Below are 19,131 nucleotides of genomic sequence, written 5' to 3' on the forward strand. Positions count from 1 at the left end.
ATTAAATGACAGCTAGTAACAACAGTCAAGCATTGTTTTGAGCACTCATTTATTTCAAAATCAGTTCTTTCACAGTATAAAAAACATGACAAATCTGATACAGCTAGAGCAAAACTACACTGGAACATTTAAGCACTTTTAAACAAGTTTGAGTTCTTTTTCATCAAACATCAGTCTCATTTGGCCATGTCAATTAGGCTCTGTAATGACGTTGGGACCCAGGTTTTCTCGCCTTGGACGAAGACCACTCCACGTTCAATGTAGATGACTATCCTGCCAAATGTGAATAACTGTTTGCCCATATGCCGCTTGGCCACAAGTGGCATGAAGACGATGCCGTTCTCCTCAGCCTTGGCTTGGACTAGGTCTTTAAAGTTGGTGGGTACCGATGTTGGTACTTGGGCGGTGCCTGGTGGACGGGGGTTGGAATTCTCCACCTCCCGGCGCTCTGGCTGAGGCTCACACTGGAAATCTTTTCTTCTCTCCGTCTGAATCAAGTATGCAATGTTCTCCCTTGCTCCAGGTTGCATGTAACCACCTATAAGAAAAGAGGAGGTTATAGAGTTGGCATCCATAGAGTAGAATGTAAAGACAAGAAAGAATGAGACACATGTATGAACACAAAGCAAAACTATTACTGACCCAGTCCAGAGGCAACGGCACGATTCATGATGTCAAGAGCCTCGTTCAGTTTGTCTTTGACCACCGGGTGACTGAGAAGATTCTCTGAGATCAAGCTCTTCCAGCCCAGATACCATTTTGTGATCTCCTCATAGTTTGGGTTGTTACTGAGCCAGGAACACAACACCTGCAATGGGAAATGACAAACACACATTTAGTTTTTAAGAATACTATGTTTGGATCACACCCAAGGTACTTGGGTGCAAGCATGTTTTGTATTTAAACTGTGTCCTGACCTTTTGAATGACTTGAATAGATAAACAAGAAAGGATTCTTTCATTATCTACACAATCCCATGTAATTACAAACCTGTATGACTTTCTTTTGCAGAACACCAAAGAAGATATTCTTATGAATGTTGGTACCAAACGACATTGGATCCCATTGACTTCCAATGTATGGACACAAAACCACTGACCCATTTCTCAAAATATCTTAGTCATACAGGTTTTCAACAACACAAGAGAGAATAAATGACAGATTTGTTCATTTTTGGGTGAACTATCCCTTTAAACAAGGTTTCCTGACCTGTAGCCATTTGGGGAAGAAATTCTTATCCAGCAGTCCCACCATGCTGGAGAGAGACAGCATGCCCTCCCAGTCCATCACCCAGTTAAATGGCTCCAACAGCTGCTGATGAGGATTCACCACCAACTCTCCCAAACACAGAGCTAAAATATACCAGCAAAGAGCTAGGACCCTACCTCAGACATGACACATGCAGTTTAAAGTCTGATAATCCGTTGAAGGTGTACATACCGAGTTTTGGGACAATATTTTTGACCATAAAAGCCTCCCAAGCCCCAGGTGTAAAGACATCTTTCCAGGGTTGTAGAATGAGTCTGGCGGAGGAATCGCTGGGGTGCCAGCGCTGCAGGGCATGGGCAAGTTTACTACGGATGGGTGCGTAGAGAGGCTCGAGGCGGGATTGCATCAGGGGCAGCCAAGGATAAATCCATGAATGGATGGGGACCGTGTCTGTCAGTGGGTTCCAATTGTCCACCTATGCATAAACAGAGTTAGGGCTACCCATTTATACATTTGTTAAGGAAACACACATTGTAAATTGTTCATAAAACAACACAAACCTCTCTCTGGAGTCGTGGGAAAATAAGCTGCTCCACGACATGGTCCAGAATCCACAGCGGTAACACAGGTGCCCAGCATTCCACACAGTCCACCATGGGTCCCACGTTTCTGGGTTGCCACTGAGACACACAGCTCCTCATGACTGGAACCCACACCTCCCATATCAACCTGTGCCCACACAAAAACACCTGTTTAACAAATCTGTTCTCACACACCACATGCACAGGACTCAGATATGGTTTACCTGTGGTAGGGGTCCATTTGAGAACTGTCTGGTCCACTGTTAAAAGACTGAACGTTTTCAAGAATGGCCCTCCATTGACCAACATCCTCCAAACCGTCTGAACAGTCCTATATATGAGACCGATAAATAGTGTAAAGATTAGAGCTGACATATTATATATATATATTAATAATTCTGTCATCACTTATTTTTTTGCTGTCATTCAAAACCTTCTGTGGTACACAAAAGATATTTTGAGAAATGTCTTAGTGGTTTTGTGTCCATACAATGGAAGTCAATGGAGCCAATGTTGTTGGGGCACCAACGTTCTTTAAAATATCTTCTTTTGATTTATGCAGAAGAAAGAAGGTCATACAGGTGTGGAATGACATAAGTGGAAGTAAATGGTGAAAGAATTTCCATTTTTGGCAAACTATCCCTTTAAATTTGTTTATCTGTATGTATGGGGAATTGGGGATATCACAATAATGCCATTTTCAGCTAACTTAAAATACATTTATGTTTCTTAGTTTTTCTGTGACTAGACAGAACAATTGTCAGATCAAATGAGACTGTTGTAGACACTATAATGAATGTGAAGTTTTTACCTTGAGCGGATCCCAGTTGCGGAGTTTCTCCTTCAGCAGGGGATGCACAACAGACACAGCTAAATCTCCCAATCCCAAGGTCTTATACTCCTGATAGAATTCCGTCTGGAGCTGCTGGAAGACCCTGGCACACTCCTGAAGGCTGAGCGCTGAACTGACCTCATTTTCACCCGCCTCAAAACGCTCCACCAGGTCCAGCACCTGTTCTAGCCGCCCAAGAGCCTGTTCCTCCTCTGTCAGTCTGCCCTGCAGGGCATCACTCTCGTGGGTCAGGGTGACCACTGTGTCTTTCTCATGCTGCAGACGCCGTGCACTCTATACACACAACACAAATACTTTTTGTGATACTTCCGAAAATTTGACAACCACTGCTGTAGTGTCTACTGACAAAGACAAAATGTCAAACTGAGCGACAGCTGTCTGCAGCCGTCACACAGTTATATTTGTATTGTACTGTACCTGCAGAATATCTTGCTCCGTGAGCTCAATGAGCAGTTTGAGATTGTGCTCCAGCTCTGGGAGAGCAAATCCAGAGCTCTTTTGTTCTCTGGTGCTCTCGCTCAATGAAGCCTCCTCGGGCACGCTGTGTTTTTGACTCATTTGACTGTAGCTGTGATATACCTTCTGTTCTCTGCCTGTCATATCTATCACCTGAAACACAAGAGAGATTAGTTATTTCTGTGAGGTGCACTGTAGTGTTTTTTTGCGTATTGCTCTAAACCTGCTGCTCTCTCACCTTGACTTGTGCCAGTTCCCCTGCAGGTCTGCTCATGGTCCTGTTGGTCAGTTTGCCGTGAGCTTTCAGTTCTTCCACAGTCTTATAGGAGTACTTGGGCTTTTTCTTGGCTACTTTTTCTCCCGGATCCTTCCGCCATTGCCCCAGCTCTCGCTGAAATTCCTGCAAAGATTGAGTGAACAAAACGTAAATAAAAATATTTATTGAGTTTAATGCTGTCAGTATTATTGAATATAAAAGTAAATACATTGTGTCAAACAATGTATGTTGTTAGGTTTGTGTACAGGTTAGGCACTGGTTACACATTTGTGTACATTAGCCACATGTCTCTGAACAAACTTTAACTACTTACTTTCTCCTCCTCCTCCTCAGAGTCTACAACAGGGAAATCCTGCAAAGATTGCTGGGTCCTTTCATTCCCGTACGCACCAACTGCTCCTTTCCCCTTGCGCAACTTAGCCTCAATTGGATTCACAATACCTGAACGCAAAGATAAACAAATATCAGGAGACCATTTAAATCCATTAAAATAAAACAGCATTACAATATGACACCTCAACAACAGGATAAATGTGCACACACGAAACAAGTATAGGTATAAAGGTATCTATTCTTTTACCCTGAGCATTTTTTCCAAGCCCTTTTCCTGGAACGTAGCCCATCTTCTGCAGAAGTTTTTGACCAATGCCTCGGGTGTGCTTTTCCCAGGACCCAATGTCTTGCCCTGTTCTGATACCACCTGCAAATCTCTGGGATGTCTTAAAGCTTCCACCCTAAAAAACGGATTTCAAAGACGGATATTATGACCCAGTTCTTGAGACTCAAAAATCAAAGTTGCTGTTGTTGCTAGGGCTGTCATGATTATTAAATAATCGTCTCATCTCGATTGTTTGACCTCATCGCGATGGTTTCAGATCATCGCAATATTTGCACATCTCTATAGAAGACACTAGGGGAAGCTGTAGTGCATCTACATATTGCATATTTTATTGTATATGTTGTAACTAAAGCATGGTAATACTTGTAAAATGTATCACCACAACACAATCACTTTAAAAAAAACTAAAGCATATACCATAAAAATAACCTGCAGTACAATTTAATATTATTTCAGAAATAATAGTGAAAACCAGTCTACCAAAATCTCATTAACGTAGAAGTAAACTTTTATTGTAGTCTTGCAAGTGAGAAAAAACCAGACTAGAAGCTTTTCTATGACTGATAGCATTTTAATGGTGGCTTAAATTCACTCCTGATCAATTTACAAGTATGTGGCAGTTGTATTATTGACAGGTAAAAGTCTAAACCTTAAGTATTATGACCCAATCTTTTCCTATTTATTTCCAAGAAAAAAAACAGTCTTTATATTCAGAACAATATGGTCGTTTCAAAGCTGAATAAAAAATGTATGAGAATTTTATTTTTAAGCTCTAAAACAGACAATTAATCGTCACAATCGCAATGATTTATTAGACAATTAATCGTCAGCCAAATTTCATAATCGTGACAGCCCTAGTCGTTGCATTTGCAGGCATCTCACTGTACCGTTTTTAGTTTTTTGGGAAATGCAGTGCGGGGTGGAGGTGGTGTATCTCCACCTCGATTGGAGTCATCGGAACCCTCCGGTTCTGCCTTCTCTTCAGCTGCAGTCTTTCGTAGGCCAGCACTTACAAAGTTCACAGGAGCTGAAAAGTCTTTTGATCTGTGTAGTTACAAATATAAATCTGTATATTAAAATACTTTATAGATTCAAAACATCTATATCTCCTTAATACCAAATGCAATGTTACCTGCAAAACATGTCAGAGGAATGTCAAGTGCTATATTAGAACAAAATTAATAGGGCCAAGAACTATATATTCTGTCCTTTGAAAGAGTTTATTTATTATGTTATCTAGTTTGAGATCAACTCAAATATTGGATAGTAAAAAGAACAGCAGCATACTTTTTGCCTCCAAAGCTTGGCCTCTCATCATCAGAGTCATGTTCCGCCCAGATCCCATAAGTCGCTTCTTCTTTGGTCTGTCTGTACCTGCGTCTGTCTGGGTTGAACTCATTGGCCAGGTCCCACTCAGTCACCTCAAACTTTTCAATTTCCACTCCATCCTCCTCCTCCTCATCACCTCTACGCCCATACAGATGGGACATAGACATCTTTCTGTAGTAATAAAAGTTAACACGGTGTGTTGGGTAAAACAGCCCATCAGTAGCCTGTACAGTATGCAGTCTATATTAATATGAACGCACATCTTGTCTGTACTAAAAGTAATAAATTCAACATTGACAGATAAAACCAAAGACGGCTGGTTTTCTCACATAAAACACACATATGATAAACACCTGTGATAAAGGCATGCGTTTTATTATAATGTCAGATCGTCAAGCAAACGTTAACCAGGTTAGCATAACGCTGCTACTTTAATAGATTTTTCCGTTAGCAATTATGTAATTTAGTAACTTCAATTCAGTTATTGTTAATTTCCTATCGTGTGCCATTTACGAAATAAACACGAGCAACGTGTGTGTTAAAATAAGAGCGTATAAAAACAATATTTTACCTAAATATGCGGTTGTTGTATCAGTAAGCAGCGTATCCAGGAGCAACTTCCTGTACGGACCGGAAGTAAACGTTGTGACATCAGAGCGACGCAGAGGTCAGAAATCCTCTCTCACAGCCATCTTGGATCCTGTGCCTCGAACTAGTGAGTAGTTCTGTTTTAAATCTATTGTAATCCGACGTTCTTATATGTGTCTTGGTCTTTCAAATCGTACGCAATTTTATGTTTTAGTATTTGTCGATGCTAAATTGCCGACATTTATTTATTAAACATGTTTTTAAAACTGTTTAATGAATACAACCGGCTGACTGTTCAAAATGGGGGAACAGGAGGCATTGCATTACTACATGTTGGGTCTCGAGCTGTGGGGTTTCTTTCTAAAGAAGTGTTCAAATCTTATTTTTTACTTGTTTTCAAATACCAAATTATAAACATCATATTAGTGGAAAGTGTTCCATGTAGTGACAAAGGGGGCTGTTCGTTGTTTGCTAGTAGTCATTGACTGAAAAGTTGATCTCCCCTGCTAAATAAGCTATTCAAATAAAATAGGAGACATGCACGTACTGTCGTAGCATCCCATTTTAATGAGTACGAAGTCGTTTATCGTACTGTTTATCCACGTGGGTTTGTTTTGAGTTTCCTAGACGAGTTTCTCATAAAACAGCAACAGCGTGACCGTGCGGTTCCGTTACACACGTGAAAAAGACGCATACCACTCCACGCGCGCCTCTGAAAGGCCTTGTAAGCGATCTCTTTGTGTAGATATGACACTTAAAGAGTTGCCGTAGTTTGTGTTTAAGATTCTTTTAACTCAAGAGTTTCAGTACTTCTGACATAATTTACAAAAGCTCCACACTGTCTTTTGCGAAGACGTCAGAGGGTTTAATTTAGCCGGCAGTGCGACATCTGACAACCCAGGTCTGGCAGGAAGAGGCCTAGCGCATGCTCAGTTTGCCTTATAAAAAACCCATGACCAGTCTTGACACAAAACTACAGATTGAAACTTGTTGTTGACAACATTTCCATTTTCTGTTGCAGTCCACAATGCCAGGTGAAGCCACAGAAACTGTCCCTGTTACAGAGCAGGAGTTACAGCATCCCCAAGCTGAGACAGGTGGGTACTGTTTATAAATGTGCATGTCTGACATCAAATTGACCACGTTTACATGGACAACAATATTCCACTATTAACACCATTAAGACAATACTCTGATTAAGAATGTACCATGTAAACGGAGCTTTTTGAGTGCCTTAATCCATCTAAAGTCATAATCGTAGTAAACACAAATCGAATTAAGATGTGTGGAGTATTCCTATTTTAGTCGCATTATCGAAGTACAGTATAGACATGTACTCATCTTAATCACATTATTATTGGCATGTAGGACTTTTCGTGGCACTTTGCGACAGGATACACACACGGCAGTGGTCAACTGTTTGACGGCAAACTAAAGAGCATGGCTTCAATGCTTGTTTTCTGAACGGGAAACGAGGATAATGTTAACAATTCTTAAAGAAATTGATATTATGAAGTGCCTTGATGGCCGTAAGAGCAGGAATGGTGTTCTGGAGGGAATATGTAAAATGGGGATGTAAAATGACGTATGCCGTATTAGGACGTACGCCGTATTAGGACGTACAATCGATCTATGTACCATTACATGTAAATCGGGAACATGAAAGGTATATTCTTAAAGCAACTAATGTAAACACCTTAATCATAATATTGTCTTACTCAGAATAAGGCAAATCATTATTTTACTGATGTCCATGTAAATGAAGTCACTTTGAGAGGGGTCCTGGAACTTTACTGTTGTTATTTTATCAGGTTTCTCAATGTAAAGGAGCAATTGGACAATTGACCAGACCAGTTGTAGTGCCTTTGCACCTGTTTTGTCCATTCATGTTTTCAACCAGCTGCTGTTGGGACTTAAAGCAAGTTTCTCTGGTTGGGGTGGTGTCATGTTTTTTGGGGTGGGAATGATGTTTGAGTCAGTTTTTCTCCACCTAAAGTTTTTAGGTCAGTGTGCTTGAGCCCCACCCTTGATTAAAATGACTAAATTAAGCAGCAGAAATACCTGTAACTTTTGGTATTTTGATTATTTGGTTAAGAAACTTTAATTAGTTATGAACTAATGATACTGAGATATACTTGGTTTTGAAACAAAGTGATCCAGGACCACCTCATGGATTGTGTTCTGACTAAAGTTGAGGTGTTGTTTTGGAAGCATGTACATTGATGACTATGTGCTGCAACATGGTCAAGCTGAATCTGCATGAATGTTTTGCTAACTTTTTACTAAACTTGATCGATCCTAGCTTTTACATTAAAGATCTTTTATATGGCGTATTGAAAAAATTGGTTGGATTAAGTGTTTTTGTTTCTCTCTAGAGGAACTGATTTTGTTAAGTTTGTCTTTTAATCTTCATGGGAGCAAGAAAAGAAGGTCGCAGTGTCTTGTAAGACACTGTTTATGCAAATTCTTTCTTAAACTTTATTTTAATGTTCATCTATATTGTTTTGATCATGTGTTGATCTACAGCAAGAGAATGCTCCAAATGTTAGTGACTTTGCTGCATAGCGTAGTTATTAATTTTCAGGGGTAAGCTTACACTGGCCCTTGTTTACTTTTATTGTATGGACACAAAACTACTGAGATGTTTCTCAATCTATTGTGATTAGGGCTGAAACGATTCCTCGAGTAACTCGAGATATTCGAATACAAAAAATCATCGAGGCAATTTTTGTTGACTCGAAGCCTCGTTTAATCCATTTAACTACAGTACACACTGAGCACTGCGTTTCCCCAAGGACCGTTATTACTGACGCACAGCCCGCTAAACTCTATTCATGTTACAGGGCTCTCAAGTCTCCCGCATTCACCGTGAGACACACGCACTTTAGTCTGTTCACAGGCTCACACATATTTCTCATGCTGATAAATAACTGATAGCTTATTGAAATGGTGAACTGCTATTTTACTTGGTTTTAGTCTATTTTGCGAGTGAAACTTGTTTTCCGGCTGCATTGAGTCCATAAAACTAGATGCGCACTAGTGGATGCCGAATCATGTTACTTACACGTTATCTGTCTGTTCTGCGTGTCTGAGTGAATGAACTGCACAGTTTAATGTGCTACACGCGTGATGCTCATGAATTTGTCTGCGCTTTATGAGGACATGAACACATGAACTTCATCTACAGAGTTGCTCTGAGAGTTTATTTCAGACTATTTTACTGAGTGAAGCTAACGCACTAAAAAATAAGCGTCTTCCGACGATCTGCCAAAATAAAAGTCCGGGCAACTCTGTATTTTTATCTGGACAAATATATTACTATTTACTATTAAAAAAGAAACTAAAACTGATTTAGATAAACTAAATGCATCATGCATAAGCTGAAGTTAGTTGTTTACCTTTGAAATTATTCTTTCTATTTTTATTCATGTTTCTTATTTATATATTTGTATTATATTGCATTTTGAATTTAATATGGCAATGGAATGTACTAAATGGGTTTAGTTTTCACAGATATGAATGTATGCAATTTCAGCAATAAATATGTTAATTTTTCAAAAAAGGAAACAAATTAGTTGTTAATTTTAAGAGACCTGTCTTATTTTCTCTTGTATATTTAGTATTGCTCTTTAATAAAGAAAACGTACTTATTATCCAAATACCCGATTAATCGATGGAAAATCAGTAGAATACTCGATTACTAAAATAATCGATAGCTGCAGCCCTAATTGTGATCCACAGAACGAAGAGTCATAAAGTGGTTTTGAATGACATAAGGGTGGATAAACAGGGCTCTAGACTGCAACCAAAAGGGTCGCAAATGCGATCGTTTTTTTATAACATTGTTATTTTCTGTTTTGTTCATCTCTTATTATGCTTTATTGTTTTTTAGTGGGATAATATTACAATTACAATATAACAGCTAATGATTTGCCTTCTAAGTAATGTGTATATGTTGAATTATTTATCTGTACAGAAGACATGAATATGTCAGTGATTGTTTTGAAGAGATATTTCAGAGGCGAAACAAAATTTCCCCATGTTTTACTTGCCCTCAAGTAGTGTTGTCAAAAATATCGATATTTCGATAAGTATCGATACTGAAGAATCTGAAACGGTTCCAATACCCATGTCCCACGTATCGATATCAGCCGCGCGTTCCCGCTCTCTTTCTCTTTCCCGACAGTGAGTTAACGCACACTGCACGTGAACGCATAACAACAGAGCCCCGCCTCCTCTCACAGACTTGACTCGTTTGTGGCAGTTAAATCGTGTTTATGTTAGAAAAGATGGCCAGTCTCAGTAACACATCTGGCGTGGTGCACGCTCGTTACGCTTCCCGTGTTTACCATAGCGATCCATGTATGTGCGCTGATCAATAATTTTATCCACTCGTTTCATTCGCCCTGGTTATATGTTGTTTATGTTAGTACAGAGTCTCCGCAACAGTTCTCATGTTTAATGCACGCGTTTCTGTCTTTATGTGCGCTCATCAATGATTTCATCCACTCGTCTCGTTCGCTCCGGTTAATTTGATGTTTGAAATAATGCTGGTGCGAGTGAAGTCTCCGCAACAGTTCTCGCGTGTGATACACATTTGCACTCCAGTGTTTACCATAGCGCTCAATGTATGTGTGCTGTTCAATGATTTCATCCACTCGTCTCATTCGCTCCGGTTAAAAGTTGTTAATGTTAGAAAGATGTCCAGTGCGGAGTCTCTGCAACAGTTCTTGCGTTTAAGTTTGCATTTCTGTCTATATGTGCGCTGATCAATGATTACAGTATGGGCCTATGTGAATAAAAGCCAATTTAGCCAAATAAAAATGTAGGCTATTAAATAACATTAATGAACAATGAATGAGCAATACATGTGTTCAAGTATTTATTAATCTCTTTTAAATGTTAGTTAAAAAATACAACTATTTATGTAAGCTCCCCTGTTGAAAAATCCAGTATATGCTGGGTAAGGTATGTTTTAATCGATGCTGGTTTGATCTTAAACCAGCTAAGAACCATCTTAAATCAGCATATGAACAGTTTAAACCAGCACAAACCAGCAAACCAGCATCAACACATACCAAACCAGCATAGGCTGGTTTTTTCAACAGGGTCTGGTCCATTAATACTGACAAATACAACTTTGATTTTAAATAGTAAATGTATTCGTAAAATTAACATTAGATTAACAATGAATAAATAATGTAAAAATATATACCTCATTGTCTAGTCTTGTTCAATTTTACTTCAAATAAAATTTAAAAAGGCCTATATTGCTATTGCTTATTAGGGCCTTATTGCTATGGCAGTTTATTCCCCGTGGTATCGAAAATGGTATCGAATATCGATATTTTTTTAGGTATTGAATCGAAGTTAGAAATTCCAGTATCATGACAACACTAGCAGGCAGTATGGCTGGCTCTTCGCCACTTCCTGCCGGTCTTACGGGACCGCCACGTCTTAGTCCGATCAGACAGCATGACAGTGGTGTCCTACATAAATCACCAGTGAGGCCTCTCCTCAAGACACTTTTTCTCCCTGGTACTTTGCCTCTTGGAATGGGCTCAGTGCAATCTGCGCTCACTAAGGGCAACTCATGTGCCAGGCAGACTGAACCAGGGAGCAGATATGCTATCTCGGAGCAACGTCCCTTCAGAGGAATGGACGCTCCACCCCGAGTCGGTTCAGAAAATTTGGGAAGTCTTCGGCAAGGCAGAAATCGACCTTTTTGCCTCAAAAGACAACACTCATTGACCAACCTACTTTTCGAAGGACAGGGATGCCTTGGCCCACAACTGGCCCAACCGGCTCCTCTATGCCTTCCCCCCGATCGCTCTCATACCACAGACGATCAGGAGGATCAGAGAACAGGCGCACAAGGTGCTGTTCGTAGCCCCACTCTGGAAGAACCAGCCTTGGGTTGCGGAACTGTCTCAGCTGCTCGTAGCAGCCCCGTGGCCTATTCCCCTGAGACGGGACCTCCTCTCTCAGGCAGGCAACACGATTTGGCACCCCCAACCAGAGCTGTGGGCTCTGCACCTTTGGCCTCTCGACGGGAGCCTACGGTCCTCCCCGAGAGTGTCATGAACACAATATCACAGGCTAGACCTCCGTCTACTGGACGACTCTATAACCTCAAGTGGTCTGTCTTCTCCACCTGGTGTACAACCCGCGGCGCAGACCCAGAATCCTGTGACATATCACTAATTCTGTCCTTCCTGCAAGAGCTGTTGGATAAGGGCCGCTCCCCTTCCACGCTCAAGGTCTATGTGGCAGCAATTGCAGCTTCTCATGCCCCCATAGCGGGCCAAGGAGTGGGAAAGAATGACTTGGTCATTCGTTTCTTGAAGGGTTCCAGGCGGCTACGCCCTCCTCGCCCCCTCACCGTTCTCATATGGGATCTGCCCACGGTGTTGAGAGCTCTGAAGGGCCCTTCCTTCGAGCCTCTGCAGTCTGCGGACCTCCGTCCCTTAACGCTTAAAACCGCTCTGCTGCTAGCATTAGCATCGGTAAAATGTGTGGGCGATCTACAGGCGCTCTCTGTGAGCCCCTCCTGTCTTGAGTTTGGGCCTGACAACTCTAAGGTAGTCCTCAAACCTAGACATGGTTACGTACCTAAGGTGCTCTCTACTCCATTTAGAGCACAGGTAGTGACACTTTCTGTGCTCCCCTCCTCCGAGCAGGACCCGGAGCTGAATCTGTCCAGTCAGAGCGCTTAAGATCTACATTGAGCGTTCCGCCCCATTCAGGTGGTCGGAACAGCTTTTTGTCTGCTTTGGCGACCGCACCAGAGGGTCTCTGGTCAGGAAGCATAGACTATCTACATGGATAGTTGAGGCTATCTCGCTGGCATACTCTTCCTTGGGCCTTCTATGCCCCACGGGATTTAGGGCCCATTCTACTAGAGGTGTCGCCTCTTCCTGGGCATGGTCTAGCAGAGTTTCCATAGCGGATATTTGTTTGGCGACCTGCTGGGCTTCGCCTTCCACATTTACCAGATTCTACAGTCTGGACGTTCCGGCCTTACAGGCCCGGGTCCTTTCTGCTTAAGACTACTGCTGGGCTGGGGTTGCCCTCAACCACACCAGCACCTAGCACACTACTGGGACGATTAACCGGATTAGGCCACCTATTAGCTTGGCTTTTCCGCCTTCCGCAGGATTCTCTGCCTCATACCTATCCTCGAGCCACGGCTTCGGGATTATATGATGTTTTTGTTCCACTTGTAGCACGGCGGGATTATACTGGTTCCCCATAGCGTCCTGCTACGCAGTACGAGTGAAGTATCGATAGGGAACGTACTCGGTTACTAACGTAACCTCGGTTCCCTGAGATATGGGAACGAGTACTGCGTTCCTGGCCGTGCTTACAAGCTGCATATGGTCGTCGCTTCAGTCGAAGTAACCTGAGGACCCTACGGTGATGTGTCTGTTTATATAGCCATAAGCCCTGACCATTTTGGCGGGCACCATCGCCATAGGTCCGTGCAGCATCGCTGCCATTGGCTCAAAGTTTTACTTTGCAAGCACCAATGGCCATGCAGTATTCACTGTGTTATTGAAAAGCTTCAGTCATCGGAGAAAAAGGAGTTTTCCCCCATAGCGTCCTGCTACGCATTACTCATTCCCGTATCTCAGGGAACCAAGGTTACGTTAGTAACCGAGTACGTTTTCGGGCTCAAGAAGGTGGATTGGTCGGCGAGAAAGGGGTCTATACCTCTGAGCTGTCCTAGACACATTCAATGCTGTGCTTCTCATCCAGTGTGGGACCACCTTTAGTTTCTTGAAGTCAACATGAAATCAAAATAGATCATTCTCAAATGCCATTTACGTTTCTTGGCGACTTCAAAGTGGAACTGCAAAGAAAGTAGTGCAGGTTTGGAACAACATGATGGTGCGTTATTGAGTTAATCATGACAGAATTTCGTTTTTGGGTAAGCTATACCTTTAAAAATTGTTCCACACTTTGATGTGTATTAAGTCATTAAACAAGCAAAACATTGTTTAAACACTTGTAGTTTAAAAGCTACAAAACAAACCAAAAGTTTGTCATAACAATATCTTGGCAAATTATCATAAATGTAGTACCCTTAAAAAAACATGTTATTTTTTGCAAGTATGTATAATTAAGGCACTGTCATTGATTCACACTCACAATTCTGATACAATATTTTTTCTCCTGTGGTCAAAATAGATCTCCCTGGGTGGAGGCATAAAAATCCCTAAAAGGACATTTGACCGATTGTCAAGGACCAAAATGTCCGTGTTTACACAGGAGCTAGCAGTTGTTATTTTTGGACGTGAGGCTTTGGCCACGTCCAGTCTAACAGGAAAGAAAACAAACAAAACACCACTGGACTCCATCAAAGTCAATTCACTCGTTGGTATGTATGCTGTTTTCTTGATGTAAACAGGTGACCGCTACACTGGAAGAGTTGGTAACCTAAAATTTTGGTTCATGTGGTTGCATGTGAATCAATTTATTTTATCAGTAGGTTATAAAATAGATTTTGTTGTCCACCGAACTTTCCTTCCACCCAGAATATTTTGTCAAATGAATATCTGCAAAAACAATATATGAACATAAAGATCAGAGCCTCTGCCTTCAATGCCAATCTGTTAGTGGTGGGGAAAGTGTCAACATTGCAGACTCAACCAAAATAAATTATGCCACATCAAGAAAACAAGGTTAGGATCTGATAAAAATAGCTCTTCAACATAACAACTGCTGGTTACCAATTTTTAGTGTAGTGTGGTTAAAGGGAGAAATCAATGTTATACTAAGTATTTCCACCATTTTTGTATACAGGAACAGGTACGGCTATTTCTAACTTTTTTGTGTCTGACTTCCATTGTAATTAACTTCCAGTTTTTGTTTACATGTACAAAACCAGTCCTTTATGTTGTTTTCTAACGCATAGTTTTAATTGTTGATAATATTATTTGAATGTCATTATCATAAACAATAACACAGTAGTTTGCAGAGCAGATAGTTTTATCGTTTATTTTTCCTACAGGCGATATATGAATCAAAAGTATTGCAAATTCAATAAAACCCAGCATAGTTCTGCGTTGCAACATTTGATGGATACTGCTGAACTTGGTTGTCACTATACTGTTTAGTGACGTACACTGTACTGTATACAGGGACAGACAACCAAATTATAATTCTGCTAGCAAATGCATTTACAGAAATATTAAGCTGTGTGTATGAAAACTAAATTGAATAACTAATTGTTAATACATCGTTTAATCGTGCATCACAGTATCTGTAAATATTAGGTATTGAGTCTTGAGTAAGGCACACAGAGCTTTCTCTCTTTATTAGCTCTTCCATTATACCTTTGTACCAAGTCACTCATGTTAGGGATGTACACATTTTTGTATTCAATTGTATATGTATATATTGATTAGGAAATATCATTAAGACAAATGATAGGCCATACAGTTTCTTACATTTAGTTTCACTTTTTTATGGGAAAGCTGTTTCATCACATTTAAAGTATGCACTGGTTATGAACCATTTACAGTTTTTATGTTGTGCCTTGATGACTTCATCATTTTGTAATACTATATTAACAGTCTTCATTAAACTGTGATGATATAAACCCATATATTGCTGCTAACCACAGAACAATACAGGTTTTAAAGTACTGTACATACATATTGTTTTAAGTTGCATATTTCCAAGTCTCTTTAATTTACAAATGTATTCCTAGATCTCTGGTGTCAATCACTTCCTGGATGGCCACAGCTCTACACTGTTTTGTTCCACCAATAATTAAAAACACCTTATCATGCTTTCCAGTTCTAACCTCCAAGCATAGAGTTGGAACTGTTTGCAGCTAAACTGTGCAGAGCAATGACCTTCCAGGACTTGAATTTGAGACCACTGGCCCAAGGTAGTAGCACCTTAAATCTGATAAAAAATGATTATCATATAATAAAAAAATATTTTTTGTTTACAGATGCAGTGATTGATCGATTTCAAGGGACCACTCCATCCCAAGTCAGGGCTGTGCTTCGCCAAAAGTGTAACAATGAAAGTTATGCTAAAAAAAATCATGAAAGTGGAGTGGTTAAGGGTGATGATAGGAATTAAGTTACCTTTATGCAATAGACTTGTCTGAGGGTTAGTTAAAAGGGATAGTTCACCCAAAGATTTCTGTCATCATTTACTCACCCTCAAACATTCCTCCAAATGCCTTACATTGTGTTGAGTAGAACAAGGAAAGAAAAGAAATGTATACAGGTTTGAGGGTGAGTAAATGATGACAGAATTTTCATTTGGGTGAACTATCCCTTGAATTTATAGTTTATGCGTTCTTCATTTGTTATTTGTAGTGTTGGTAGTTCTGGAATGTTAAAATGTACTCACTGTTAACTTTTTTATTTTATATTTCTAAGAAACTGCAAGTTTAATATAAAAGTTGTAATTTAAAAATATTTAATGTTTACTTTTATTTTTCTTTCTAAAGAATGGGTAACTGCAAGTTTAAAATACAATTTGTAATTTAACTTAAGCCTTTGTTTATCTGCTTTTTTTCTTTATCGATTTGAATTTTTTTGTTGGCCATTTAGACGTTCGTATTCATTATTGCAATAAATGTGCTGAATACACACTTTTAACTAACAAACATGGTCTATTTTCTTGTCTGTGTAAGCATTGTAGTTTTTGTTTGCTATGCATTCAAATTAAATGAATGCACATTTTAAGTCACTGTTATTGCTTTTTCAGTATTTTCAGAAGCACATCTTAACCATGAAGTTAAAAGTGCACATCAAGATGTATTAAAGTGCCGCTTAGGTGGTTAAAAAATGCCAAGTTATTGTATTTAATATTAAATTAAACTGCAATATATTTGACATAATTAATACAAATAATAAGCATTTAGTTTGTCTAAAAAATTGCATTAAATTCACATTTAAGTGTATTTTCAACCAACGTTTTATTTCATATTAATTGCTTGTTAACACATTTAACAATACACTTTAAACATATTTTACAGACACTATAAGCAAATTTGAAAGTACACGTAAAAATGTATTAAAGTGCCACTTAAGTTGTTCAAAAAAATCACTCAAAAGTTCAGTTTATTGCCTTTAATACAAAATAAAACTGCAATATATTTGAAATAAATTACAGATAATACGTATTTAGATGGTTGAAAACATTACAATTAATTCACACTTAAGTATGCTGTTTCAAAGTACATTATTTACGTAATAAGTACACTTTTAAAAAGTATATTAAAGTGCTCTTTTTTTTCGCAAGGGTCCTGCAATTGAAAGTAGGCTAACTGTTGGAAGGATACACCACGTGAACGGTTGTCTCAGATAAGGGGAAAACGGTGTTGTTTTTATTACTGCATTCATTATGTATAATGGCTATATTTACGAAAAACAGCTGTTCATCTCCCCCAGAACTCGCACTATACAAAGGCTCTGCCCTATAAGTGCGTGGGGCATATGAATGCGATTGGAATTCACCCGAAGATGTGATAATAGCGTTCAGTTTCTTGCACAGATCAATTGACTGATTTATAAGACGCTTATTTAACGTCACACGGGGCAGGGATTACTTTTGTGTTGAATGTATTTGCGTTTTTTACTTTTATTGATTTAACTTTAATTAATTCAATTTCTTGAAAAAACAATGCCACCCACATCTTGTATGTACTGGAGAACTGTGGGTGAGTAAATTAGTAGCAATTTTTGGGTAAAGTAATGCATTAAGGAATATAAAATACAGTTAAAAAGACAATTTCCTTTTTAATTTAATATCATGAAAAGGCACAAATACTGGATGCAAATTTGTTTTAATATATGGCCTATAAGTATCAGCAACAAAATCAGTATAAAAGGAACAAAACGAAATAAATAACAGAAATACAAAATAACAGAAGAAATGAGGATATGTAAAAAAAACTGGCCCGCATCCTATTTATACTTTTGGAGTCTGGCCCTGAAAGAAAAGTAGTTGAAGACCCCTGGTGTACAGGCTTTTTAACCACTTAAGCGCGATTTGAAACAGTTGCTTTGACGCGTTCAATGAAGATAGACAGCTTCTAAACTGTGGGACGCGGCAAAACGCAACGCGAGGTCCAGTCTGGTGTAAACAGTCATGGGCTGAAGGCTGCGTCGGTGAATCTCTGTCAGACAGCGCATCCGTGTTAAGTTCTCTTTCGTGCTTGAATGGATAAAACCATACAAGATTATGTCAGAAAGCCCGTTTTGTCTAGCATTTTCTTAAGCAAGACTTCAAAGTGTAAAATAAAATCTTAAATGAATGCAAAGAGTTGTGAAAATGGGAGTGCGGTGACGGTCAGATCTGCGTACTGAGACAGCTCTTAAAGGGGCCACGTTCTTAAACGTGCTGCTGTGACTCCTGTCACTAATGTTAATCAAAGAACAAAATAAAAGAAGAAATCAATGTGATTTTGTAGCTTTAATGAGAATTCTTCTGCATTTAATTTATAATTTAGCATTAAAGACTGTAAAGTGTTTGAGAACTTCCTTCAATTTCTGTATATTTCATGATAGCTCTCAATTATATTGTTGAATGGCTATAATTAATGTTAAAATAATCTATTTAATAGAGACATCAGTTAGAGTACTAATATCAAAATGTTTTCTTTCATTCATAAAATGAAGCTGTTAAAGAAATATGTTGTTTCTACATCAATTTGAAGATTAAATGTGAAATTATTAAAATGTAAAAGTATATTTTACAATTTTATTATTATGTGTGATTAATCCGATACATTTTTTTAATCGATTGACAGCACTAATATATATATATATATATATATATATATTAGGGCTGTCAACGTTAACGCGTTAACCTTGCGATTCATTTTTTCAAATTAACGCGTGAAAAATATTTAACGCAATTAACGCAGCATCCGTTTGTTTTGACATTCTTTGTCTAGCGTTACATTATGTAATCACGCTCTTATTCATGTACAGGCTTTTAAACCACTTAAGCGCGATTTGAAACAGTTGCTTTGACGCGTTCAATGAAGATAGACAGCTTCTAGACTGTGGGACGCGGCAAAACGCAATGCGATGTCGAGTCTGGTGTAAACAGTCATGGGCTGAAGGCTGCATCGGTGAATCTCTGTCAGACAGCGCATCTGTGTTAAGTTCTCTTTCGTGCTTGAATGGATAAAACCATACAAGATTATGTCAGAAAGCCCATTTTGTCTAGCATTTTCTTAAGC

At 39.3% G+C, this 19,131-nt stretch overlaps 2 protein-coding genes and 1 long non-coding RNA gene across 3 annotated transcripts; 2 read left to right on the top strand and 1 right to left on the bottom strand.

Moving 5' to 3' along the window:
- Window positions 1–40: 40 nt before the first annotated feature.
- Window positions 41–5,967, bottom strand: tfip11 (tuftelin interacting protein 11). Its single transcript, XM_057363135.1, has 14 exons — window positions 5,896–5,967; window positions 5,283–5,495; window positions 4,883–5,039; window positions 3,957–4,110; window positions 3,690–3,817; window positions 3,338–3,499; window positions 3,061–3,252; window positions 2,602–2,916; window positions 2,015–2,121; window positions 1,770–1,938; window positions 1,441–1,684; window positions 1,210–1,352; window positions 643–808; window positions 41–538 (listed from the first exon to the last, which is right to left on the bottom strand). The coding sequence occupies exons 2-14, from the start codon at window positions 5,489–5,491 to the stop codon at window positions 177–179; spliced, it is 2,508 nt and encodes an 835-aa protein (XP_057219118.1). The 5' UTR covers window positions 5,492–5,495; window positions 5,896–5,967; the 3' UTR covers window positions 41–176.
- LOC130545349 (uncharacterized) lies at window positions 5,932–12,628 on the top strand. The gene is made up of 2 exons (XM_057319791.1): window positions 5,932–6,039; window positions 6,934–12,628. Exon 2 carries the CDS (start codon window positions 11,300–11,302, stop codon window positions 12,626–12,628), a length of 1,329 nt encoding a protein of 442 aa, XP_057175774.1. The 5' UTR covers window positions 5,932–6,039; window positions 6,934–11,299.
- A 1,065-nt stretch (window positions 12,629–13,693) lies between these two features.
- Window positions 13,694–16,478, top strand: LOC130571896 (uncharacterized). The gene is made up of 3 exons (XR_008965134.1): window positions 13,694–13,842; window positions 14,103–14,292; window positions 15,877–16,478. It is a non-coding gene; the product is annotated as an uncharacterized LOC130571896 (long non-coding RNA).
- Window positions 16,479–19,131: the final 2,653 nt, after the last annotated feature.

This window comes from Triplophysa rosa, linkage group LG21 (assembly GCF_024868665.1).
Source record: "Triplophysa rosa linkage group LG21, Trosa_1v2, whole genome shotgun sequence".
In the NCBI taxonomy this organism is placed as follows: Eukaryota; Metazoa; Chordata; class Actinopteri; order Cypriniformes; family Nemacheilidae; genus Triplophysa; species Triplophysa rosa.

Coding starts and splice junctions, on each gene's coding strand:
- tfip11 (XM_057363135.1), bottom strand. CDS start 5,491: ATGTCTATGTCCCATCTGTATGGGCGTAGAGGTGATGAGGAGGAGGAG. Junction 1,353..1,440: donor AAATATTGTCCCAAAACTCG/GTATGTACACCT, acceptor GGTATATTTTAG/CTCTGTGTTTGGGAGAGTTG. Junction 809..1,209: donor TCTTCCCCAAATGGCTACAG/GTCAGGAAACCT, acceptor TTCCCATTGCAG/GTGTTGTGTTCCTGGCTCAG.
- LOC130545349 (XM_057319791.1), top strand. CDS start 11,300: ATGACAACACTAGCAGGCAGTATGGCTGGCTCTTCGCCACTTCCTGCC.